General features: G+C 42.5%; 1 protein-coding gene across 2 annotated transcripts in view; it reads right to left on the bottom strand.

Annotated features, from left to right (window-relative positions):
* dlgap3 (discs, large (Drosophila) homolog-associated protein 3) overlaps positions 1-25,510 on the bottom strand; it is a 103,393-nt gene that overhangs the window by 12,632 nt on the left and 65,251 nt on the right. Inside the window, exons 3-6 of one of the 2 annotated variants that reach the window (XM_044052686.1) lie at positions 4,821-5,992; positions 985-1,199; positions 427-529; positions 125-341 (exon numbers count right to left, since the gene is read on the bottom strand). In XM_044052686.1, the coding sequence (XP_043908621.1) occupies positions 125-341; positions 427-529; positions 985-1,199; positions 4,821-5,918 (1,633 nt within the window). In that variant the 5' untranslated portion in view covers positions 5,919-5,992. The remainder of the gene's footprint in view (positions 1-124; positions 342-426; positions 530-984; positions 1,200-4,820; positions 5,993-25,510) is intronic. The other variant, XM_044052687.1, reaches the window with a different exon arrangement.

The raw sequence follows: 25,510 nt of genomic DNA, 5'->3' as shown, positions 1-25,510 counted from the left end.
GGCTACCTTACTGTGTCTCTCACCAACGAGTCATCCCAAAGAAACCAGACACACATGTCTCTAAGACTCACGCACACCCAACCAACGTTTACAGACTGCAACACACACACACATGCATGCTCACCAGCCCCGCCCTTCATGCTTCCCTGGGGGCCTGACATGGAGAAGACAGAGAGACAGTCATCGTCCTGGGAACAGCCGGCCTGGATGGCGCGGACGTAGCTGTGGCTGCGAGTGCGGAACACACCCGGAAGATCCAGAGCCTCCACAGCCTGAGACTCCACCTCCCCGAACATGGTCTCACACACGGCCTCAAACTGACGGTTCAAAGTGTCTCCCAGCTGCAGCAGACAGATGAAGACTCAAGTTACAGACCACGGTACTTGGTGGAAATATTAACATTTATCGCTATAAACGACTGGTTACCTGCGAGCTGGTCAGCGAGCGCGTGTAACTCCGGGAGCGGGTGTGGGTTTTGGGCGTGGTTCGGCTGTTGGGGTAGGAATCAGTGCATTGTTTACACGAGTACCTGCATCAGACATATGACACACGTCTTTATTTCTATTGTGACGTGTGTAGAATTCTCCGCTTCTTGTTGTTTCTCTGTCTCACATTTTTAATAGCCTTTAAAAATCTACCCTAACAACGTAATAACCACAACTATCAACTTAAATGTCACAGAAACATGTTTTATATCAGGGGGTGTCAAATGTACAATTTCACATTATGATTACAATCTAATCATAATGTGAAATCTTTGTGTGTGTGTGTGTGTGTGTCCCAGATACCTGTGACTAAATGCTATTATGCAATTATTTTACTGCTCCAGCACACTTGTTGAATTCAAATTGCACTGTATGTGGCGCCTGAACTAACATGAGTTAAGAAGAGTCAGGAGAAGGTGCCATTATCTCTCATTATGCTGAAAGGTTATTATGGAATCACTGGTCAATAACTCCAAATACATCCTTCCATACATTTTACCTTTGATCCATGCTGATAGATCGTCTAAACGCCTCCCTCTGAGCAATCAGCGTGGACTTGGGCGAAGCTTTGGGGCTGGTGTCTGAGTCGGCACTGTCATCATCGCCCATGGCCTTGATGTAGCTGCCGCTCCGCATGCGACGACAAGGGATCTCCCCTCCAGTATCGGCTCCTCCACCGCTGCCATATCCACCTGCCCAGTCTTCTGAAGGGACCTGAGGCACATTTGCATAAAGATTTTCATCTAAAAATGACGGCGGATGTTTGATCGGAAAATACAACATCAAGTGGGTACAAGAGTACAACCATGTGGAGCAGACACATGGTTGTCAGGTTAATACGAATCTCCGTAAATGGATTAAACACAGAGCTGACATGAGTTTGCATTCTTCATCTACATTGACTGTTGGAGGGAAGAGCAATTCATCGCACTGTGAATTAATTAGAGTTGAGATATTGAGGATTGCTGTCACTGCACAGTTGGCAGTTTCTTCCCAATATCTGCTATCTTTTTTTTTTCTTTTTTTCTTTTTTGACAACTTCTCGAAAAAGAAATATATTTCGTCACTGAAAAATATTTCACACCTCAAACAGAAGGACAGTCATGATTCAGACGACCAGTCCTGGCACACAGCGCTGTGTTGTAAAAAGTAACACAACAACAGAAATGGCTCCAGCATGCTCGTGCACACAATGGGACCACACAAACACACACACACACAGTGCACAACACACTCTCTCACGCATACATGCACATGGGTGATGATGTTAGGGAAAGAAAGAAAGGGACAAAAGGGACTTACAGGGAGAGCGAAACTCTGACAGCTGGAGAAACACTGACACAGAGAAAGAAGAGCATCATAAGCCAAAAGCAGACGGACGGAGCAAAAAAAGACAGAGAGGCATGGGGGGCAGACCGATGTACTGTACAAGGTGACGAGATGAGAGAGGCAAGAGAGTAGATTTTAGGAAAGAGGAAAAGAGACTGATGAGATGAGAACACTACACACGCGCACACACGCTCAAGACTCAGGAAACTAGAAACATAACACAATTAAAGGCAGATAACCACAGCAGCCCTCAAGTAAAACCTGCAACATGATGCTTCCATATCCTGAGATTGTTGTTTTTTTTGTTTTTAGCTTGAGATGACACCTCAGTAAATGTAGATCAAAGCTATTAAATGTGACACTCCCAGGTTGCAACTGCGACATTTGTATTTAGGTAAATAACATACTATTTGGCATATGGTATACTACATTTACCAAGGTAATTGCTAATATTTCCCTTTTAAAATGTGATATTTCTCGATGCAACATCCAGTAATAGTAAACCATGGATGGGAATGAGGTGGGTCAATGTCTCTATTAAGAACAAAGTTGTTGTTTTTTTGATAAAATGGTGAAAAAAAATTGACATGGGAGTGGAAATGGAACTTATCAATGATATCGACACTATGTTTTTGGCAAATACTAAAATACTAATGGGAGCTGTAGATCTTAAAATGCCACACACAAACACATCATGTTGTTAAGTGTGTATTTGAATACGCCACAACTGATCATATGTGGTCACAGGATCTGCATTTATGGTGCATTTCAATGTCAGGTGTCAACTGTAGTGGTGGCTTACTAAAGTAATTGTTCACAAAAAACAACAAATCTTTCTTTACTGTTTTTGCAAATACTGTGAGGTGTACAGCCTCACACACACACACACACACACACACACACACAGAACCAAGCCCCCACGGTTCGGCATCCAGCTGAGTGTGTGTTTTTGAGGTCATCACTTAAAAAGATGATTCAGCCTAATCTCCTGATCCCCGTAGCCTTCCACTATCTCTCTCATTTTCTCTTCCTGCTCTTTCACTCCTCCTCTCACTTCGCCCCTTGGCTATCATCACCTCCTTTATCTCATTTCTATCCCTGAGCTTGCTTTGCTATTTCTGCATCCCTCCATCGTACTCTTCACCCACCCACCCCTGTCTCTCATTTTCTTTCTCTCTCTCTCTGTTTTTTTCGGTCTCCGTTTCACTTTCACTCCATATTCTTGTTTTTCTCGTTTCTTATCTATCAGACACAGACTGAAGGGGAAGCGAGAGGCTTAGAGAGTAGAGAGCACCAGGTTCTGATGCCGCACATTGTGATTGTCTTTGACACCATGAGAGAAAACCTTAGACATGTCCACTTGTCTTTGACCACAGTGATTCAGACTTCAGTTGTTTTTCACTTAGTGGCCTGGTGTGAACTTTTCAGGATAATCTTGTATAAACAAATCAGTATTTCATGAAAAACAACAACATCAAACTACCTCAGTATGTCTTTGTAGAATGTAACCTTTTTTTTTGTTTTTTTTATATTAATGGATGGTTGAACTTCTTATTTCCTCTATCAAGCTTGTCAGGGTTTGTTAAAATACTTTATTGTCATGACGAAGTGTCTGGTGTGGACAAACACCCATACTGAGGATTGTTAGAATGCAATGATTTTGCCATTTTTATGCAAGATAGAAATAACATTTTTGACACCTGTTAAATGTATACTGTATATACAACAGCTGTTGAGCAGCATTAGCAACTGTTTGGCATTCTGTTGTGGTCAGAAACAAAGCAATACAGGTGCAAATTAGACCACCAAAATAAACAATTTCAAGAGCATGTTAGGCCATGTGGTCATTATATAAATGTAGTCTTGTGATCATGGTATTATCCGTATATATGTATATATATACACAGTACACATGCACATATATGTATATATATATATATATATATATATATATATATATAGATATATGTAGTATACTTGGTATATCAAGTCTTTATCTGTACCAATCTGGCTGCAAATATTCAAGATGGAGCTGTTTTACAGCTGAAATTCTGCTTTCAGTTTGACGATATTGCTTCAAAACTACACCCTGTGCTCCGGGTTTCCTGAGGTTCGGTTCGAGCGGAGTGCACCTGAACAGCTCTATATCGGCAGCTCCAGGAAGCTGCCAGCTCTGATGGCAAACATCAGTCTGTCTGACTTCAGTGCAACTGAGCACAGGTACAAAATGCACACCACACATTCTCACCCATCTTCACAAAAGGGAGCTTGACACCTGAAGATATCAGAGAAGCTGGGGAAGCCGGGGAATTTCATTTAATGTCCTGACGTAGGAATGCTATGGTTGCCTAAGGCACAGAGGCAAATTGTGTGCATGTGTGTGGGGGGGTGATTGTCGTTTGAAAACACTAATAGGCACAGCCCTGCTCTCACTGTGTCTTCTATCAGCAGACCTCAGCTGCATCTAAAGGATGAGTGTTGGAAAAAAACACCAGGGACTTCTGTGGCTACCTGCTGTTTCCGTAGAAACACAGCATTGCAAGGCAGAGCTACCTCAGCACAGCTGGAAGTTTCCGTGAGTGCTTGTTTGTGTGTGTGTGTGTGCATGCTCCCTCAGCTCAGCTGCCTCTGTATGTACAGTGTAACAGATATTAGCTTTTCATTTTAGGGAATTCATACACAGTGAGTGAAAGGGTAGAAGGAAGATGACTTACATTCAGAGACATATTGCAGTATAGAGACATCAGATCTGTGTGTGTGTGTGTGGGTGAGAGTCATTATAGTTTGACTCAGAGCAAAAACACTGAAATGGTGCGTGGTGTCGCTCAGGTGGCTACTTAATCCTCTGAATCTAGGGCTGCTTTTTTTGCTGATTTTCTGACTTATTTTAGAGATGTACTGATTGACAGTACCAAGGTTTCTTCACACAACAAATGTTTTTGGTTCTCACAAAGACACACATACAAGTACACATCAACACCCATATTGGTCATCATGCAGGCATACCTGCAGGTAGTGGAAACTCCTCTCCTTCAGCTTGCTCTCCATGGGAACAAGGGCTTTGTTGTAGGCTCCTCCCCTGGAGGAAGGGTACACCTCCCTTGCTTGACTCACTGTCATGGCTGACCATGTGCTCCTCTTCAGAGAGTGCCCATGGTGCCCATGGTGTCCCCCTCCTTCAGTCCCGGCCAAAGCCATTGTGGTGCACGCCATGCACTCCCCTGGCCCCGGTCCACCCCCGCCGCGTTCCTTGGGCTTCTTCATGGTAAGCTCCTGGATGGCGGCATCGAGGCTCTCGTGTCCACTGGGATACCCTCGTCTGCCTCCGCTAACCAGGAAGCTGCTATCACTGTCCAGGTTATCATCAGAGCTCCACCAGCCCGCTGTCCTGCTGCGGTGGCGTCTGCCCGACTCGTGTCGTGAGTCTCCACTCTTGCTACGCTCTCGAGACTTGCTCCTCCTGGTAGAGCGAGACTGGTGGCCCGAGTAGTGGCCTCCACCATCCTCCCCTCCACTCCTGTGGCCTCCTCCTCCTCCTCCTCTTTCACCACGGTAGTCTCTCTCACCACTTCCTCTTGTGCCATTGTATTCCCGTTTGGATGGTGCTTCCAGGGAATGGGACTTGGCAAAGAGACGCTGCACGGAGTTGACCAGGTGACGGATGCGGGAGGGGCTTTCACTGCGTGGCTCAGCGCCCCCACTAGCGGTGCGCTGGTACTGCAGGGTGTGGAAGCCATCGGGATGAAAGGGCACCTGCTTCTCAAACTGGTCCATCAGGTTTGGGGGAATGCGATGCATCTTGCCTCCATGGCCTGAAGACAAGCATTCTTCACAAGAGTCAAATGACTGCAGAGGTGGGTGCTGGGAACGGGGGAATGTGCCGCCTCCAGAGTGACCGTGGGAGTGAGAGTGGGAGTGGGAGTGGGAATGATGCCTTTCCAGTGCCAGGGCCTCAGCTGGACCTCCTGGAGGGTAATAGTGGCCGTCACTGTGGCCCTGGTAGTACTCTCTGCCTGGGCCATCGCAGTCCTCAGGTGAGCAATGGCAGGGGCCACCACCAGAGGAATGCTGAGACATGCTACGGCTGACATGGTACCCTTTCATAGGCGCCGGACCATGGTGGGCCGTCCGGGCCGAAAGGGGGCGCTGTGGGCGTGACAGGGCTGCACCGGTCTCACCTAGAGACACACAAAGGGAGACCATTAAAGTTATTTTAGATTTTACATCTTGGTATGGTATGAAGAAAAATAAAATAAATGTTTACTTTCGCTATCAGTTAATTTTTCTTTTACGAGGAAAACCACACGACGTACACAAGACGACATGATTGATTTATGTGAAAAGTAATGACATGAAAACAGTGGTTTCATACTTTAAAGATAGGATTTTGAGTGGATACAGGTACATGCAGCTATTTTGACAACCTTGTGCTGTACTATACTGTTTGTTTATGGGAGACACAAAGGTCGGGGTGCAGCCGAGAGTAATTCAAAGCACGGCATGCAAATGAATCTGCCTCTTTAGACTGATTGACGTCCACAAATTGAAAGTGATTTTTCTTTTTTCCTGTATGCGATTAACATTTTTATTGATGCCACACTTCATTTTTTTTACCCAACCAAAGACAAACAGTGCAATAGAGAGCATTTATCCCGCAGGCGACAATAAATGGCCACGGACAGCTTTCTTCTTCTCATCTGTCTCAGAGGCAGTCGGGCTGATAAATCAAGAATATTAGCCCTTTTTCTCCTTCTCTCACATCGTCTCTTCAGTTTGCACTCCCATTTAGCAGTCCTCTTCCTCTCTGCCATTAATCGTTGTATTTATCAACCAAGCATTCCCTGCTGTCTGTCCGGGCATAGTCGCAAGCATCTGTGCAACTAATTACAGACCCATTTCACATTTTGACTACACACAATATCCAGGTGGCCAGGCAGAAACCCAAACCCTGCTGAAGCCACTGTAGGATAAAGGTGCAGGAGAAGATGGGACAGGAAATGAAATAAATACACTCCGGTAAGCTGCAGCAAATGTGGGGCACAAAGTAAACCTCAAAGTAAACCTTATCACCAGGACACACTGGCTGCTGTAAATAAAACTGAGCAGAATGTGTGCTGCCTTTGTGTCACGTGGATGACTAAACTGTAATTACACTGTAAATGTGGTCATCATGTATTTTATTGGACTGGCATTAATTGCTGCTGCTATAATCACATCCTCTATTAACCACAATAGCCAACGATGAATGAGTGAATAATGAATCACATGCACACAAGCTGTTTTACAACACACACAAGCAATTTCCATCTTTTCTCGATTTTGATTTAACTGAGTTGAAACTACTCGATGTGAGCCAGAATTAAGCTGTTCGCCTGGAAGGGATTCTCTCTGCTCCTGCAACTGTGTTTGTGCTCGACTTTGCCGGCTCTCGCACAGAAATGAGAGATAAGGGACAGATGCTGGGATAATCAGTAAATTGAGCGTGGCTTGTTTGCCTTGACTGGGTGAATGAGAGCCACCAAAAAAAAAGGCTCCCCCACATACTGCCATGTCATTGGTGTAGCCGTGACGACGGCCCACTCTAAGTCAGCATCCCTACCGTGGACAGTTTCTAGACAGCTGGGGCACCAGGACGGACCACGCCACATTGCAGTTGCAACACATCAAGTTCCAATGTTTGTTTTTTCCCTGTCAGACTTTTGCTCTTACTTAAAAATATTGACAATGTTTAGGTTTATTATATAAAGACATAAAATGAACATGATGTGATAACAACACTGCCAGTATTTTTACAAAAGTATGGATACTAGTCTCTGGACACGGAAGTGAAAGAACCTTCAGCCAAGGTTTGCTTGTTATTTGCATCATGTGATGGTTCTCAGGTACTTTCCTCAAGCAGACACAATTTCACTCTCAATCTCTGCCTGTTGCTGACACGTGAAATAAACCACCTATAGTTCAATGTTTTATAAAAAAAAACAAAAAACAAAAACGAGAGTGAGAGTCATGTATGTAGAAGTGTTTGAGCATGAACACAGTGTAACACCGGGTATAAGTGGAGTGTCTTGTTTTCAAAGGTTAAAGGTAATATGACGTTTAAAGGAAACATGACAAGTTTTAACAGTAGAAAATGTTGGTTGGAAAACACTGGTAAGATGATGATCAGTGCATATCCTCATCCTCAACATCAGCAGGAATTACAGTCAGATATACAAATATAATGACAAACACATGTCTCGTAATCCCCCTGAAAACATCATCAGACTATAACTATTTAGTATTTTTTATTACTCTCTTCTAATGTAAACCCTATAAATACAGATACTACACTGATTTCATACCAAAAATGCATTAGCGATGGATGTTTATTTTTAAGCCCAATTGTAAAAGATGTGAATCAGATTTCACACCTTCATGTACGGATTTATTTTCTCTCTTTTTACCTGTGATCTGAGTTTTGAAGTACAAGTACTACACCAAGCAGCTTGTCGAGACAGTGTGTCACACTGTGTGTCCCTGTTTATGAATAGCCGTCAATGTGAACAGCGCTGCTGTGCCTGGAGGACTATATTAAACCACGTTCTGTTTATTACGACGTGCTCGGCTTTGGAGCAGACTGCCGGCCAGGAAATGTCAATCACAGTGACACGCTCACGCCCGTCTGCGTGGCTGTGTGTGCGTGCACGCGCTCAATTGACTCCCACGTGCGTCTGCACAGACGGGCAAGTGAAAAGAAGTAGAAAAGAAGTAGAAAAAGAGGAGCTGAAAGTTGGGTCTCACTCTTCCTCATTTGTTTCTCTTTATCCATCACTCCACACGTCTCCCTCTCCTCCCAGTCTTCTCTCATGACCTACTTCTAACCATCCCCTTGTCATCTCTCTCTCTCTCTCTCTCTCTTACTCACACGAGACTCTCTATGCTATCTCCCATCCTTTCTTTTTTTTTCAACCTGTCAGTCCATCTGACTCTCTGCTTGTCATTACTTCCCTAATTACAAAGTTTGTTTCCATTTTTCATCTCATGGCCTCTATGGATCTGTCATCCATCAGTGTTCACTCCTCTTCCTCTTCCTGTCAGATACCTAAGGGTACGATGCGTTTTGAACACACACAAACACACACACTGGTTTTCGGGACTTCAGAGGACACTGCATTGACTTCCATTCATTTCCTGGAGACTTACTTCCCCTTAACTTAACCATGATTACTACTGGCTTAATCTTAATCCTGCTTTTTGTCCCTATAAGGAAGTCAAGTCCTAATAATGTGACTGTTTAAACAGATTTAGGTCCCCACAACATTGTGTGTTTTCAGATATCTCTTCAGATGATTTGAAGATGATATTTCTTCCCATCTTTCCATTTGTCTTTTAACAAAAAAAACACCCACCCCTCTTTCTTCTGTGTGTGTGGCAAGAAGCAGCTCAGCGGAGAGCTGGCGCTGTACAGCATGCTGTCATTGTCTAACACTGCTTGGCATCAACATGATTGTTACATAGGCTTCAGTCTGGAGCGGTTTCATTTGAAATATTAATGTGATTATTGCAGCTGCTCTGACCCACTTTGCTAACAGCTGGGTCCGTCCGCTCGCTGCTGTCTCTGCGTGTAGTGGATCACAGGGTGAAATACTGTAAATTCATGTCTAAAAAAAAATAAAAAAACCTCACACACAAATTAAGCCGTAGAGAAAATATTTAGCCTGGGTTTATGCGCTATGAAATCATCAAAACAACTTTCAGTGATAATACTTCATATAAAGACACGTTTTATTTTTGAGGCTCTTATTGTGCCGACATAAGTCTGCCGGGGGGAACAAATAAAACCATAACGACAACGCTAAGACTGGTAATTTATGTCTGAAACCGTTTTAAAATGATTTGTTGAAATCCTCTTCACATGCTGATAGCCATCAATAAATAAAGTTGTTGACGGTTGAGGAGGTGGAGCTGTGGGAACAAATGCTCCCCTCAGCAGAGTAATCGTGACAAGTGTTTTTGCTGTAGATGTATTTTAATATTCATGTGAAACCATAAACTGTGAATAAGTCGAGCAGGGATGAACCTGCTGACGGTGAAATGACATCACTTTCAGTGAATACGTTAAAAACGTAGTGTAAAATAATAATTAGGCTGAGTGACTCTAACTTCTCCAAAAATGTACATGTAATATGTAAAGAATTGCTGGTTAAAATCGTTTTCCTTTTTCTTTTTTTTTGGCTTCCAGGCAGCAATAGAGGACAATGGAAGACAATCATTTGGACTATACAGCCACAATCTTGGCTTTTGCTGATTCGGGCTGACATTGTGCAGCAGTGATATTGTGTGCTGGAACAGCAGCTGTTCGACTGCTGATACAATGAACCGAGCTGCAGCATGGTCAGGGGCAGATATGTCGACTCATTCAAGAATACAAGAAGGTGAACAGCGCTGTTCACCTTCTTGTATTCTTCCTGTACACTATAGAAGTCAAGTCAAACAATGACAAAGTTTTCATTAGTCTGGTATCTTCTTCCATATGTACCAGCACAGATTTGCTATATGAATCACGGAAGCTCTGTACATCCATAATACTGAGCAGGACAGACTATAGTGAGATGTGTAAATATGGGGATGGGAAATAATAGGGCTGGCTCAGCTGCGTGTTGGCGTCCACTTCCATCATCATCAGCCAGAAAAACATGGATGCTGGGAATCTGGCAGAAGGATTCATTTGTGCCTCTCAGCTTTTAGCCATGAATGATCTATTTTCATTTTTCCACACGCCACACACACACTTCTGTGGCAGCCGGGTAACTGTTAACCCATCATAATCCTGAAAGAATCAAGAGAATCAAGGGAAACGAGGAACATTTCAAGGGTCAACTGCAAAAAAAAGGACATTTCAGTGCAGAGGTCATCACTCCAACATGGAATACATGAAATGAGTGAAAGTATAAAGAAAAATCTTTCTTATCCATTTTCAATGAAGATGAAGTGGGAATTGGCACATGTCAATCTACAAACATGGCAGTGCATGTACTAATGTGCGCCCACATGCACAATCTGGGCATAAAAATAGGTTTAGGTGGCTGACAATGGACTGTATCTCGAGATGCCAATGAGGAGTAGTGAAGAGTGACAGACGGGGAGAACGGAGCAGGAATGCAGCAAGAAGGATTAAGAGTAAATACAAAAGCGAGAGGCAGAGAGTATGAGAGACCGTGTGTGTGTGTGCGAGACAGAGAGAGAGAGATACAGAAGGTGAGAGAGAAGGAGAGAGAGAGAGATGATGGCCACAGCACAGGGGAAATATGTTCCCATCATACGGGTAAAATTGAAGAGTGCCGAGGGGGCAATCTCCCAGTCTCCTCCTCCTCTTGCCCTGTTTTTCCATCTCTTAGCGTTCTCATCCACAAACTCCTTTTTATCCTTCCACGTCTCCTTCTCCCTTATCTTCCATTCTTTCACTTCCAATCCTTTCCTACCAGCTCGCTAACACGGAGAACTCTTGCTGCACGTTTTTTTTTTTTTTGCGGATCACGTCATGGCCCTCAAAATGAAGTTCACGTGTAAAAAAAAAAAAGCATATGTGGTGTAATCTCAAATATCCATTGCTTTGATATAGTGAAAGTGACGAAACAGATTAAGCATACGTTGTAGCTGTATGTTTGTGCCACTGAAAACAGCCTGAGAGGGCGTCTGACTGTGACTTAATGAGAGGGAAAATACCAACATCACTTAGCAGAGTGTTGCTTGTTAGTAATTGGCCTGTGTTTTCTCTCTGCACTTCACGTAGGATGAGAGGACTGTGGTGGAGATAGAGAGTGCCGGTAACCTTCTGCAGGAGAGAGGGCTCATCCTGCAAAACACAAGCTGCAGCTCTCACACTCTAATGTGGACATCACTCTGCATTTTCAGCTGAAACCCTAGCTATGTGTTCCCCTCTCCTTTTTGCCTCATATCACTGGTCACTGCTTCCATTTCTTGCTTTTCTCACTCTCTCTTTTAAACCTTAAATACCTAAAACATATAGCCTAGAAGCGTGTCTAGTATGAAGATACTGACACAATTATAACGTACTGACTGACTATCACGTGTATTATTAGCGACCAAACAAAAGTCAGTCACAGTCAACAGAATCTTATCTGAAGTCGAGAATACGTTTTCATTTAGGAATTTGGTTTGGGAATAACTTCGCCTCCTCAGCTTTGCCGTTGTGTTTTTTAAACTGGCAGACACACCAGTGTTCTCTTTCTGTTTTTGCAGCCATGGATGATTATCAATTATCATCTTTTGCTCACATTCTCACTCTCTCTCCACAAACACAACACACTTTGGTTGCTGCCAAAAAAAATGTCAACTTTGCCAGCGTGAAGAAGACAAAGTGTTTAAAGGAGAACAAAACAGATTTTACACGTCAGAGAGTGTTTACAGGTCGCAGAGACTACAAGTATGAGAGCATGAGTGAAAAAGAAAATCAGAGGCAAAACTTGAGATGAATGACATATGTGTGGAAGAATAAAGATGAGATCTACTGTCCATTGTGAGGCAGACAATGTCACAGGAGTGCAATGCTCAATCTTGTTTTTTAAGTGACGTCTTTATGGTCACTGGGTGACAGCTGCTCGTAATGCAAACCCACAAGGTCAGCTAAGGGACAGGTACGATTGAAGACAAAAGGAATACCTGCTGAAACGCAAGCACTTGATGAAGTTGTGGAGCCGCGGTTGACTGACAGGTGATCACAGGGAAGGAGGAAAATCACGACAGGACGCATTTCAGAGCAAACAAAATCAGAAAGAGAAGTAACGCACAAATTACAGTGTGACAGATTGTTTCAGCAGCCGACACGTAGCACTTCAGAATACTGTACATACAGCACATGGCAGAACAAGCTGCAGCTACAGTAAGTCCACAGATGCAAATCACAGACAGTGTTGCTAGGTTACTTGGTGAACTAGGTTACAACTATGTGGAACATATGTGCACAAATCGTATTCGCCACAAACGAGAGCTAGAGTGAGTGTGTAGTAGTTGTCTTTTGGGATCGATTATGGTGACGAACCTCAGCTTGTCCTACAAAGGTTCCACCCTCAGGAGAATGATGATGAAGATCTTGAATTATTTTCAAATACAAATGTGAGCAATGACACAAATGTAAAAAATACAAGCAACATGTATGTGTGTTATTTGCATAATTTATGTGAGTATGTGTGTGGTAGCTTATGCCGCTGCTTTGAAGTGGGTTTGCCATGATGTACAATAGCTTCAGGGCACAGCGAACACAAAGGTGTGCTACCTCCTTTCCTTTCCTTTCTATTCTTTATCAATATCACATTTCCCTCCTTTTTCTTGCTACACCTACTTATTAAAAGCAACCTAATATTCATGCCAAAGGTGCATTCTGCAGAACTAATATTAAACATATGGAGAAGGCTTACTAATACTTAATTTCATTCAGGTGCATGGAAAATAATTTAACGTTCAACCTGGTTAAATCGCAAGTGTTTACTTCATTTAGTTAAAAGGAGGGCTCAGTATCTGCTGTGCCACATGCTGCATGAATCAATAGCTTAATGGATTTTTACACACGCACACACACACACACACAAAAAGACAAAAACAGCTTTTTACTGAGAGGCGGTGTGGCACTCGTAGCAATCTAGATAGATAGATAGATAGATAGATAGAAAGATAGATATATAGATAGATAGATAGATAGATAGATAGATAGATAGATAGATAGATAGATAGATAGATAGATAGATAGATAGATAGATAGATAGATAGACAGATAGATTGATAGACAGATAGATAGATCGATAGACAGATAGATAGATCGATAGATAGATAGATAGATCTGTTATCAGCTGGACTTAAAGACAGGAGGGTGGAGACCAACGTGAGGTCCACCACCAACCAGGTGAATTCATATCCAACACTCAGGTAAACATGGTAGACTCTTTTGTGATGTGATGCGGCAGCTTTATAGCCAGAGAAAAGTGTCCCTCACATAACACCACAACACACATACCAGAGCAGTACAATTACCCTACTGAACAATAATCCATCCATCCATTTTCTGTTGCTTTACCCTCCACATATGAGGGTCGCAGGGGGTGCTGTGCCAATCTCAGCTGACACACGGCGATAGGCGGATTATATTAAAGCAATATCATTTAGGATTGAGGCACTATTTCTGACATGGTATCTCATGGAACCTTTATATTGGTGCTCACTACACTGGGGACTGTTTTAGCCAGAACACCCTGGAAAATTACAATAATCTGGACTTTAATTCATTGCAGCAGAGAGGCTACAACACAAGCGCCTCTCCCACATCAACAATTTAATAACTAAGTTAAGTAACTTTGTTTGTGCCTCTTTCGTTTGGTCGATTAAAGCGCGACATGATACTACCAACTTGCACAACTTTTAAGACATTGGTTGACAAACTAATGGTGACATGGTGGGTTGCCAAACAGACGCCTAAAGATGCTGCTAAATGAAAAGTAAAGCTATCATTTATCAGGAGGATTCCCCAAAGAACTTTAAGGAACCTCAAATACAAAAACTGAAGTTCAAACGCCTTGTAGTTTTGTAAACATTCCACTTAAGACTTAATTTGGGTCGGGTTCGTCTCACAGGACTTAATCTGTCTTGTTTACAGAATACTAATAGCCCTCATGGACACAAAAACATCTCAAGAATATTGCACACAAATTTCACCAAAAACTGATCCATAGGTTTCCAAGAAATTCATTATTTTTCCCTGGAGGTGAGTGGTGTTTGTAATCACGTTATTATACGTCTTAAGCGTTCCAGACTAAAATAATCAATTTAACTTTGTGACAGATGTTATCATTGCTGTAAGCATGGCTGCTCTTGTATTTATTGTACTCACTTGTGTCAAGTGTGTAAGAGAAAGAGAAAGCGAGAGGGCGGAGGAAGAAAGGCCGGAAACCTTGAAATCCAGCTCGTCACATCCAAAGGTTTTGGCTGTGTGCCATGTGAATGTATAATTCTGCTCACTCAATTCATATTCAGCACAGAGCACCCTGCACTTCTATTAGCCTAATATTATCCAAATCAAATTAACTGAGGGTAATTTCATTGCTGTAATAGATACTATCTAATATGATACGCACGCTGGCATGTAGGCTGTTGCTTCAAAAAGACAGACAGTCACCCACGGGTGATATCTGACATTTAACCGTGTCATTTAAAATCATGTACACACTGCATTTAGATGGTATGAATTGGTATTTTGGTCTATAGCTGCCCCCCTCCCCCAAAGAAACTCCACACAGTCAGCAGTGTTATAAATACAAATGTCTCCTCATTCATTCCTGCCAGGGAGAGAGAAAGAGAGAGAGCGAGAGGTAGAGAGAGTGCGAAATGGAGTGACATTCAGAAGTCATTCAGTGAGAATGCAGACAAAAGAATAAGTATTGCTCAGGAGAAGTGGAAAAAGTACTTTGCCGTTGTTCCCCATCTCATTATGAAGTACAAAATCAGTGCAATCTAACCAGGCAGAACAATGAAACCAGAAGAGCATGAGAATGAAGAGGGGAGGGAAAACAGGAGATAATGAAGACTTCATTAATCAGCGCTGATACGAGCCACCATTTGTCATAGCATTGCTGAAACCAATACAAATTCCACTGCTTAAAAAAACGCCTGATTGTGGAAAGTTTCGCACAGGACACCACACTCACATCATCTCAGTCCACACAAACACAAAGTGGAACTTCCGTGTAGCGTGTGCTTTAGATTACAATCGCTCAATGGGGTAGAAGTGGAAGTGTCTCCCCACTGTTTGTGACGCACTGCTCCTTTGATAGTTATAGCACTGACAACTGGTGGTTCAATAAAATGTTTGCGAGACAGATCTAATAAATGCATTCCAAAGAAAACATGAAGGAAAGTGGCAGCGTTACTTTAGGCAATGTAATATGAATAATGCAAGTTCATTTTGAGCCATGTAATGCCGCTTTTCCAAGATAACTACTCGGTTTGGTATCAGACACGTCGTCTTCCATTACTATAGTACGTCCTCAACGTGGACAGGGTCGTCATAGCACAGCTGCACGTTGTTTTAATACGCGACACAAACACACAAAGTGTATTAGTGATCATTAGAAATCTCGCTAAATACACCAGACTCCTGTGTTAAATGTTGAGAATTTAGAAATGTCATTGCTAAATGTTGGCGACTGACAACTGTTTTGAGGATTTTGAAGTGTTTTGAACTGATCTGCAGTTCGTTTTCATTCCTGTGTCGGACATCACAACCCACAGCGCAGTGGCCGGCAGTCTGTCGACGTCACATTTTAGAGCCAAACCCAGCCGAGCTACAACTTATATTTTTATAGTATGTCATTAAAACCTGGAAATATAAACACAGCATTAGCTGGGTGAAGGTGTTACAAGCTGTGGCGATAAAGAAGTTACCAGCCACTAAACAGTGTGTCAACACACACGTCCTCATCATTTTCTTCACAATTGACATCTTCCCTGCCGGTGGTATATGTATCATGTCTCGACAGTGACAGTTACATCGACAGCGCTGTCTTATCTTGAGACTGTGTCGCTGTATCCACTGGCGTACTGCTGAGGGTTCAAAAACAAGGAGCTGTTTAGAGATTTGTCTTTGTTTACAGAGTGGAAGGTGCTGGGCTTGTGGGCTCAGAAACTGCTGGGAGCACAACCAAGAAAAAGTTCTTGTCAGGTGTGAGCATGTACATATTCAAATCTCCGAACAAACAAACACAATGGTACTGGATGCAAGTTTACCTAGTCCCAGTCGGCCTTGAAACACTGCTTGCAAACTCATATTTACTTGTTTGTTATTACCTATTCCTTCTCTCTGGGAAGAGGTCACTTCCTGACAGAAATGGCAGCGCACGACAAGTCCTTGCTGTGTGCTCATGTGTATTTCAGTCCAGTCAAAGCTAAAACGTGGCTGCAGCAGGCTGACCTACTCAAATGAAGTGGCTTTATCTCTGAATGCCCTCCTCTTGATACACAGTGAGATATGCACTTTTGATATGTCTAACACAGACTTTCTGAAAGTAGCTTTGGTTAAATTTGGGATTTTTACCACAGAGCACAATATTTTCATTGGACATTACTTTCTCAACAAGGTAAGTATGACTGCTGGAAACAATTATGGCAAAAAAAGTGGCTTTTTGTACAAATGTGAACCTATTAACTTATTGCATTGATAAAAACACAGGCGTTCCTGTACATAACTGTTCAAAAACAGCGTCAACAGCTGTTTATTTCTTCTTCCTGGTAGAGGAATATTTTTTACACAGTTGCAGAATTATGTCTTTGAAACGGTGAGAACAAATGTGTTGTAAACAGCTTCCTAGTTTAAAATGACTGTACTGGACTGATATTGGTATCAGTAGATACTCGAGTTAGTGATATCATAATCTGTATCGGACATGAAAAAGTGGTATCGTGCCATAATCGTCTCTACTGAACATAAGACCGTATGACTGACTCTCCTGACTTGAATGAAATCAATGTGAGACCAGGAGGTCATCAATTTTAAAGGTGAAATGTGTAAGAAATCTACTATATTCTATATTATATTTTCATTTGCAGGCCACAAACTGTGTTTATGTTTCAGTTTGTGGTGTTTCGGTCTGTCGTGCCACCAACAGTTCAGCTGGCGATACCTCATTTAGAATCAAAACCACTATCTCTGATAAAAAAACAGGCTTAGTGTGATAATGAAATTTGGCTACAACACGCGCTTGATGAATGGGGCCTGTTGTATCTCTGCCGTGCCTTTAAAAAAGTCTCTGTTCTTGTTGAGCCAACTTCAGATCCACAGATAATCAGGATCATGGAAGAAGTGGAGTGGAGAGGAAAACGCTAATGAGTGCTAATGAGGAGAGAACTGATGGAAACAGCCACTTGATTACCTGTCTGACTCAGTAATGGAAGACACTGTACTCATGATTAGTGAGTTTCCAAAAGTGCATGAGAGTCTATACTGCAGACTCTGTGCCTTCATGAGTCGCATTTTTCAAAAATTGGGTCTTTTTCATCATTTTAAATGTCAAGCTGCTCCGCGGGTCTGCAAATAATGTGTGTTCATGTGCATATTTACATGTGACACTGTCTACACCGAGAAAAGAACCCGACACCTAGCGTCAGAAAGTGTAGGGATGGCATAGAGGAACAGTCGAAGCTCATCTTCAGAGGACTTTTTTTTACAGACTCTGTGCGACTGACAAGCCATCTGTGACAAACAGAACAAGTGTACACAAAGTAAGCAAAGTAAGAGGCCGATAAAACCAACTTTAACTCAAAGTACACATTTTTAGTTGAGTCAGAAGTTCAGATCTGCTGCAGATATCTTTATGATGGAGACACAGCCTCTTTTAACTTCAGGGGAGACTTTTCTTTCATAATGAGGAGGCTGATGAGGAGGGAAAAAAAGAACCTGTATTCTAGTACATGCATTGAGCACTGAGCACCTTCATCTGAATGTAGCACCTTGCAGGAGTGAATCAAAGTAATGCTTCTTCTGAATGGTCCAAATGAATTATCGCCCAATATAATGCAATGGATTTTTCATTGTTTGTCTTCTGCTTTACGATGATTGCCAAATGGAGTTAGTAGCTTAGCCACGTTTTTATTCCCTTCACATCCCTGGCTGGAAAATAAGCAGAGAGGAAGAGAGGAGACTCATTTAGCAGCAGCACTTTTCAAAATTAATAGTATTTTATTTTTCTTCCTGCGGAATGCTCATCTTCCCCAAGTTCTATGCAACCACAAGCACAAGCAGTTGTTCATTCAGACCTTAGAAATAAAGTCTGTCACTGTATGATTGTCAGTATTTTAGCTACTTGATGTTCATTTAATCTCATTTTTGGAACCTTAGAACCAAAGAGCAATTTAGTTTCAATATATGTGAATATGAAGCATCTTGTAAAACTCAAACAGCAGAAATTCACTTAGAGGAACAAGTGCTCCAATTTCTTTTTTTTTTAATAGAAGTGATTCTGCAGAGCTCTGTTCTGTCTATTTGTGATGTGATTTTTTGAGGATTTTGAACCGTGGCAGCACTGGCCCATGTAATGAAAGCATCATCTTCAACTGATGGACATATAAAACACATTCTCCCTGTAGCACTCCTGCTGTTTCAACCGACACTCTGCTGCTGCTCCTCCTCACTTATATTAACAACTTCAACAGATCCATCCGTTACCAAAAAAAAAAAAAGTGGCACCCATACGAGTGCAAATACAAAAGCTGATACAGTGTAAACTGGCACCTGGAAGAGGTTGAAGGTGTGTGCAGTTACACCTTCATGGATGGCTGAAATCTTTTGCTGGAGCATAGTGTGAAAATAGTTCATTTTCAAAAGTGCTCAATCTGGCTCCAACCATTACAACACCAAGATGATCAACTTTCTCATCTTATCACATTGTCACTCCTTGTTTAGGTACAAATGTGGGAAATAATCTTCATACAATGTAATATAAAATCTTGGCTCAACGTGGTGGTTCTTTGGGAATGACAACAAATCACAGCACGCCGCAGTATAGAGTATAAACCAAGCATGATTTTTCTCCATGTTTCCTCCCACAGTCCAAATAGATTGGGGTTATACTAATCGGAGACTCTACATTAACCATAGGTGTCAATGTGTTGGCCGTGTGATAGCCTGGTACAAGGCTCTGCCAGATACCCAGTGTCAAGTGGAATTATCTCCAGCTCCTCCCACAACCCTTAAGTGGTAAGTGCTATAGATAATTCATTTCTAGAGAGAAGATGTTGCTATTTCCATTCTGAAAAGTGTTTCACTATGAATTTGGACTGAGCTGAACAGTATTTCTTGAGTTACTCCGCACAAAGACGTTTACTATGACTTAAAATATATAATTCATTTTCTATGCTAATTAAAAACTGAGAAACGCACGGTACACTCAGCATGTATGGTAAGAGGCAGGGAGCCACTGATGTCGGAGCCGAGGGGAGTCAGGAAACCAAAGCTGTGGGAGGAGAGTGCAGATGTGTCGACAAAGCCCGGTGTTGAGGTTCGCGAGCCTCGTTAGTTCTGCCTCTCACAGGAAGCTGATCTCTCTAATCAGAGTAAGCAGCTTCTCAGAGTGCACTTCTCATCATCTAATTAATCACATCAGATAGGAACCTACAACATATTAGCGCAATCCAGAGATAACACAAAGCCACACGCTTGTTAAGGACTGTGTGGCAAATGATTGTGACATCACCCGTGAGAAGCTGAACTCGATTGTTTCGAAGGCGGAAGTTCACTGACGTCACCTACAACCAGGCCAGTGTTGGACCATCAATCACAATGGTGTCCACTCATGTGTGCCATGCATTACCGGTCCTCAAACCCACACGGCTGGTCAATTGTATTTGTATTCCTGAGGAGCTTAAACCTATAAATCCGAAGACTATGACTACATTTTTATAAATAGTCTGGAGCTGAGACACATAAAGATTGACATCGGAACTCTTAATGTGTGGGCTTCTTTCTCCCTCGGTCGCCTAATGTATGTGTGTACAAGTATCTGTAATGCAATCTCACTAGGTTTCAAGGGCACAATAAAAACTGAATGATTTGGACTCATCACATCGACACTAAGACTTAACGACCTTAACTTCTCAGCCAGCTGTAATGAGGGGTAGAAAAAAAAAATCCTCGGTCAATGAAATGAAAGATAATAATCACGAAAGCTGAGGGTGGGGAGAAGATGAGGCGGGAGAATCACTCGGTAAGGAGACAGAGCGAGTAAAGGAGCACTGTCAACCACTTGTTCCCTTTCTTGACTCCTTGAGGATCACGGAGGAGCGCGGCGTCACTCGCCTGTCTGCTCTTTGATGTGTGCTATGTGAGGGGCTAGGCTCTCTGCCCCTTTCATGACACACTTTGTATTCAAGCATCCCAGCCCTGACGAGGATTATACAAAGATAGTCATTTAGTTCAAGCTCATCACACACAGCCTATTTGCCTCCTTAGAGGCATTCGGCTGCGCTTATGTTAGGGCTGCGCCCCATTTCAACAAAGGACATCAAACTGCACTTCAAAGCACAAAAAAGAGAGATGGAAAATACTCAGTATCACATCGTTTTGTAGTAAATTAATTCTGCTGCTCTTGTGCTCCGAATTACTGCTACCAGGATTCAGGCACACTAGAATTGTTTATTTGCCCCTTTAACCCACAGTGTCATATTAATGTTCAAAGGTGGACGAGGGGGCATGCAGTAATTTTGACAAATAGAACATAGTTCCTAGAACTAATATATAAAAAGCAAATGTAGCTTATAAAGGTCAGTGCTTTGTTCAGCTCATAGTCCTCCACTCATGGTCAAGAGTTCCGGACTGTAACAATGGTATGAGATCATCGAGAATCGCCTGTTTGTAGCTCTGAAAAACACAGTCTCTCCAGAATGGAGCTGAATTTTCTCCTTAAATCATGCCACACATCTTGTTTCTGCTTGTTGGCTGGACAGAGGCAACAATGTAAATGCGTTTTTCTATTTTTTACGACTTCCTTTCTCATTTGTTCAAGAGAGACTATATCTTCACCAGAGTAGCGTCAAAATCAAATTGGAATGGGGCATAAAATCAATACGGCTCTTTTGTAATAACTTGAGTATTGATAGCGCTCTAAATAGAGTCAGTTGTTTCCACCACCTTAAATATGAGGTTTTAAAAGCATCAGCAACAAAACAGTTCGGAGTTCAGTGATAATGTTAAACTCTTTTTTTTGTTTTTTTTTTTTGTTTTTTTACTTGTCCTTCAAATTCAAATTCTTCATTTCACCATTCACTGGGTTAAAACCAGTGAATGGTTTTAGGCTGCTAAATGAAGTAAGCTGAAATAGAAAATGATTTTACTAGCCCAGTAAAAAATAAATACTGTCCAAAGTTGTGAAAAAAAAAAGGTAAGGTTTGATCAAAACATTCGTGGCTAAGAGCCGGAATATGAATGTGCATCTTAATATTGTGCCAGAAATGCTGCTGGAGTTTGCTGCCAAAAATGAAGACGATAAAGAAAAAAGGTTCATGTTTACCTGGGCCTTGCATTCATACTATAGGAGCAGAAGCCAGTAAAAACCCACGTAAAATGGCCATGAGTCAGATGGAGTGAATGCTGATCAATTTTATTGGGTCATAATATGGTCAAGGTCATATTTTTATTGGAGTTTCTCTTCCTGGTAAAGTGACTTCACATAACCCTAATTGTGATGTTGACATTAACGGTCTATTACCTGCCTGCCGGTCGTCTCAAACCTCTCATTTCGTGCTCAACAAAAAAAAAAAAAAGGTCAGCCCTTTCCTTTCCTTAACTCCACATGAGCCTATAGTATTTGAGAATATTGTTTGTGATACTAAACATCCCTTTTTTCTGGCAAAAAACGTCTGACCTTTGCTTTGAGTGACAGCAAAATAAAGAGAAAGAAAGAATAAATAAATAAATAATGCCTGTATCGGACTCGCACTTCATCCAGTTGAAAGGTTAGTAAGCAGCAGGCTGACTCATGCTCGGACCACGCACATGCCTTCACACTAACAGACCACGCACAACAGTGCACTCCGACAATCTGAAAAGGTCAGGGGTCATAGATCAATCCTGACAGGGCCACTGGGATATGGACACAGATGGCGCATAATCTCCCATTCCCTCTGAATTATGCAGTGTGACTCTGCCCCTCTCTCGAAACTGTCATTCACATACACCTACTTACACTCTATCAAGAGTCCCCACAGGTTCACAGTTGTCTTACAGCACAATGACATCACAAGAAGACAGAAGATTACAACGTTCAGATTTCGGTAAAAGTTTAAAAGATTTCCATTTTCCGGCTTTTATTAAGTCGTTCATTGTGCATGTGGATATAATAAAGGATAAAGGCTTCTTGATTTCAAAGCAGACATGGATCAAAAGACTTAATGATGCCACATAACGCAGGGACAAAGGGGGAGAGCGCACATTTTCAAGTATATTTGTGGAGAGGTGTAGTGATGTAAAATTAAAAAAAAAATAAAAATAATCAAAGCAGCATTGACACAGTGACATTAAAGAGCAAACACACACAATAAGAGAGACGTACACACACACAAGGGGAGAATGTACTGTAGGAGAAGAAGACGAAGGAGAAAAAGAAGACACAGGACGAGCTTCACTGCCTTTCAATTATTGTCACCTCTCTCCTCATGCTCCTCCACTTCTCCTCTGAGACAAGAGAGAGCTGTGAAATTGAATTGCTGAGCACATCTTGACAAACAAAGCAACTCTCCACCATGCTGCCAACAGAAGGAAAGGACCAGCACCGTGACAGCACAGTCATGTCAGAGCCTGATAAGTTTACTAACTGTTGGAAAGAAAATAAATCTCAGGGATTGAAGCAAACGCGCAGTGAAGCAGATGGATGGAGCAGGGGCGAGGGAGGCACCCGTGGTCTTAGACACTTCCCAAAATCTACTCACTTCAGCTGCCGCCTGCAGATCAATGTAGCTCAATCCATGCAGATGATTTTGCCGTGCAGAGAAAATACATGCATTTCACACGTGGAACATGTGACAAGTGATTGTGACACTGTCTTGCCGAGGCTGACACTTGTGAAAAGAGATTTTACTCTCAATGTGAACTCCAAATTTAAAGGTTAAAAAGTAAAAATGCATGATTTTTTATTACAGCAGGGCAGAAAATGACAAAGTCAAAAGTTATCACGTCGTTAAATTAGCATACTGTTTTCCTCTGGACAGCCCTGGTTCAATGCTATGTCTCCCTTCAGTCTGGATGCTGCTGATATGATAATTCTGTCATTTTCACTACAGATTATTCCTTGTGATTTTGGTGTTTTCGCCATGTTTTTCGCCCCTTTAGGAGCTTTTTCTGGCATAAACACTCACCTTGTCATGGCCAGTAGTCCTCATGGAGACCAAAACCTGGTCCTAAGGAGGCAGAACTTAATTTATCAGGCCTAAGATTGTAATTGTGGTTAGATTAAGGTTTACGGCATAGTCATGAGCAGGGATAATGCTTGGTTTAGGCTCACAACTTGCAATGCATCGTGTGTAAACGTGTGTGGGGCACTCTTCACTGTTCAGTCCTTTCACACCTGCACCTTCATCATCTCATCATAGAGCCTCTCCTCCATCTGTTTGCCACATTATTGCTTCAGCCAGTTTGGTATCACACAATCCACTTGTGAAGTGTGAGTTCTAAGTGACCATTAATAACCTTGTGCTCGGGGTCGCGTCATGTTTGCCTGCTCGACTCACTGCCTGCCACACCGCTCACATCCCTATAACCAGCTCATCTCCACCGATCTTCTCTCCTCTCACTGCCTCGTCGTCTGCTCCACAGGTGATTATCTTACCACGCTTACACGTCTGCGTTAAAGGTAGAGTATACAGCATTCTAACCCTTCTGCGCCCATCCTGCCGATCTGTCCAGAGTGTGACCCCCGCTTTTTGCTCTATGTCAGCTGAGATTGGCACAGCATCCCCTGCGTGACCCTAATGTGGGTGGATAAAGCGGAAGAAGACGGATGGACGGACACTGGAAAGCAGAGAAATAGAGCTTTGCACCATATATACTTGTCATTACGGTAGCCCTCGGGACTTCCGCGGAACGATTCACCAGCGCGTCATACGTTTGTGACGTGGAAAAAGGGGTAGAAACACTCACTCACTGAGCATTTTCTGACAATTCTACAGCCATGAAATCAAAATAAATCCAGATGGCCTGATTATCATGATAGCCATGAGTTACTAGAAGTGCGTGGTGATGTTTTAATCTCAGAGTTGCTGCCCTCTGCTGGTATTTCTGTTTGTTTTGCTCCAGATTGGGAACATTTGGCTCGCGCGTTATCAGCTTTTGGTTTGCATGTGATAATCAATTCATTGGTTTGTGTGTTTTTTTTAAATACGTTAAACAAGTGAGCAGAGGAGAAGGGGCAAATCTTGCATATTCAGCCTTTAACTCCCTCCCCAGCTTTGCTCTCAGAACCAAGGCTCTGATTCTATAAAAAAAATATATAATTTCTGTAACAAGGAAATTCAGCAGATCTCTGTTGATTAAATTTGTTAGGGTGCATCGATGGTTCAGGTGTCAAAACGAAAACATGAGTCCCTACAGTCCAGTCTCTAGACTGTGTTTGTTACCCTGAGGTGTGGCACTGCACAGTTGAGATTCTGCCTGGTCCTGCTTGGCCTCAGCCTCCAGCCTTCAGTCCAAAACACCCCTCAACCCCAGAGGCCCCGAGGCACCTTTGAGCCGACTGTGCTTCCCAGGGTCCACAGTTGGTGATCTAGATTTACAAGCTGATACATATGGCATAACTCTATTATTGATACTCAGGAGAGGACGAGTGTTGGAGTCTTTGACGGAAATGGCTCAGAGGGAAAAGGGCTGAGAGGGCACTGATTCCCAGTATGTATGTGTATCTGGTCAGGACCAGTAGTCTTCATGGAGACCAAAACCTTGGCCTAATGACGCAGCAGGATAATATTTGAATTAAGTTAAAGTTGGGTATTCATTGTACTTTTTTTTGGACTGTCCAAATTAATGGAAGTCAGTGCAGTGTCCCAAGAAGAATAGCAGCTATGTGTATTTGTGGAGACAATGCACACAAATAAGTAAGACACACATGCAGGGAAACAAAGAGTGCAGACAAAAAGGTGATATAAAGTCTATAGGACCCGCCCCTTCCTGC

The sequence above is a fragment of the Solea senegalensis genome, linkage group LG20 (assembly GCF_019176455.1).
Source record: "Solea senegalensis isolate Sse05_10M linkage group LG20, IFAPA_SoseM_1, whole genome shotgun sequence".
Lineage (NCBI taxonomy): Eukaryota > Metazoa > Chordata > Actinopteri > Pleuronectiformes > Soleidae > Solea > Solea senegalensis.
Note: the sequence above shows the minus strand (reverse complement) of the source record. Positions and strands in the feature narration are given on the sequence as shown.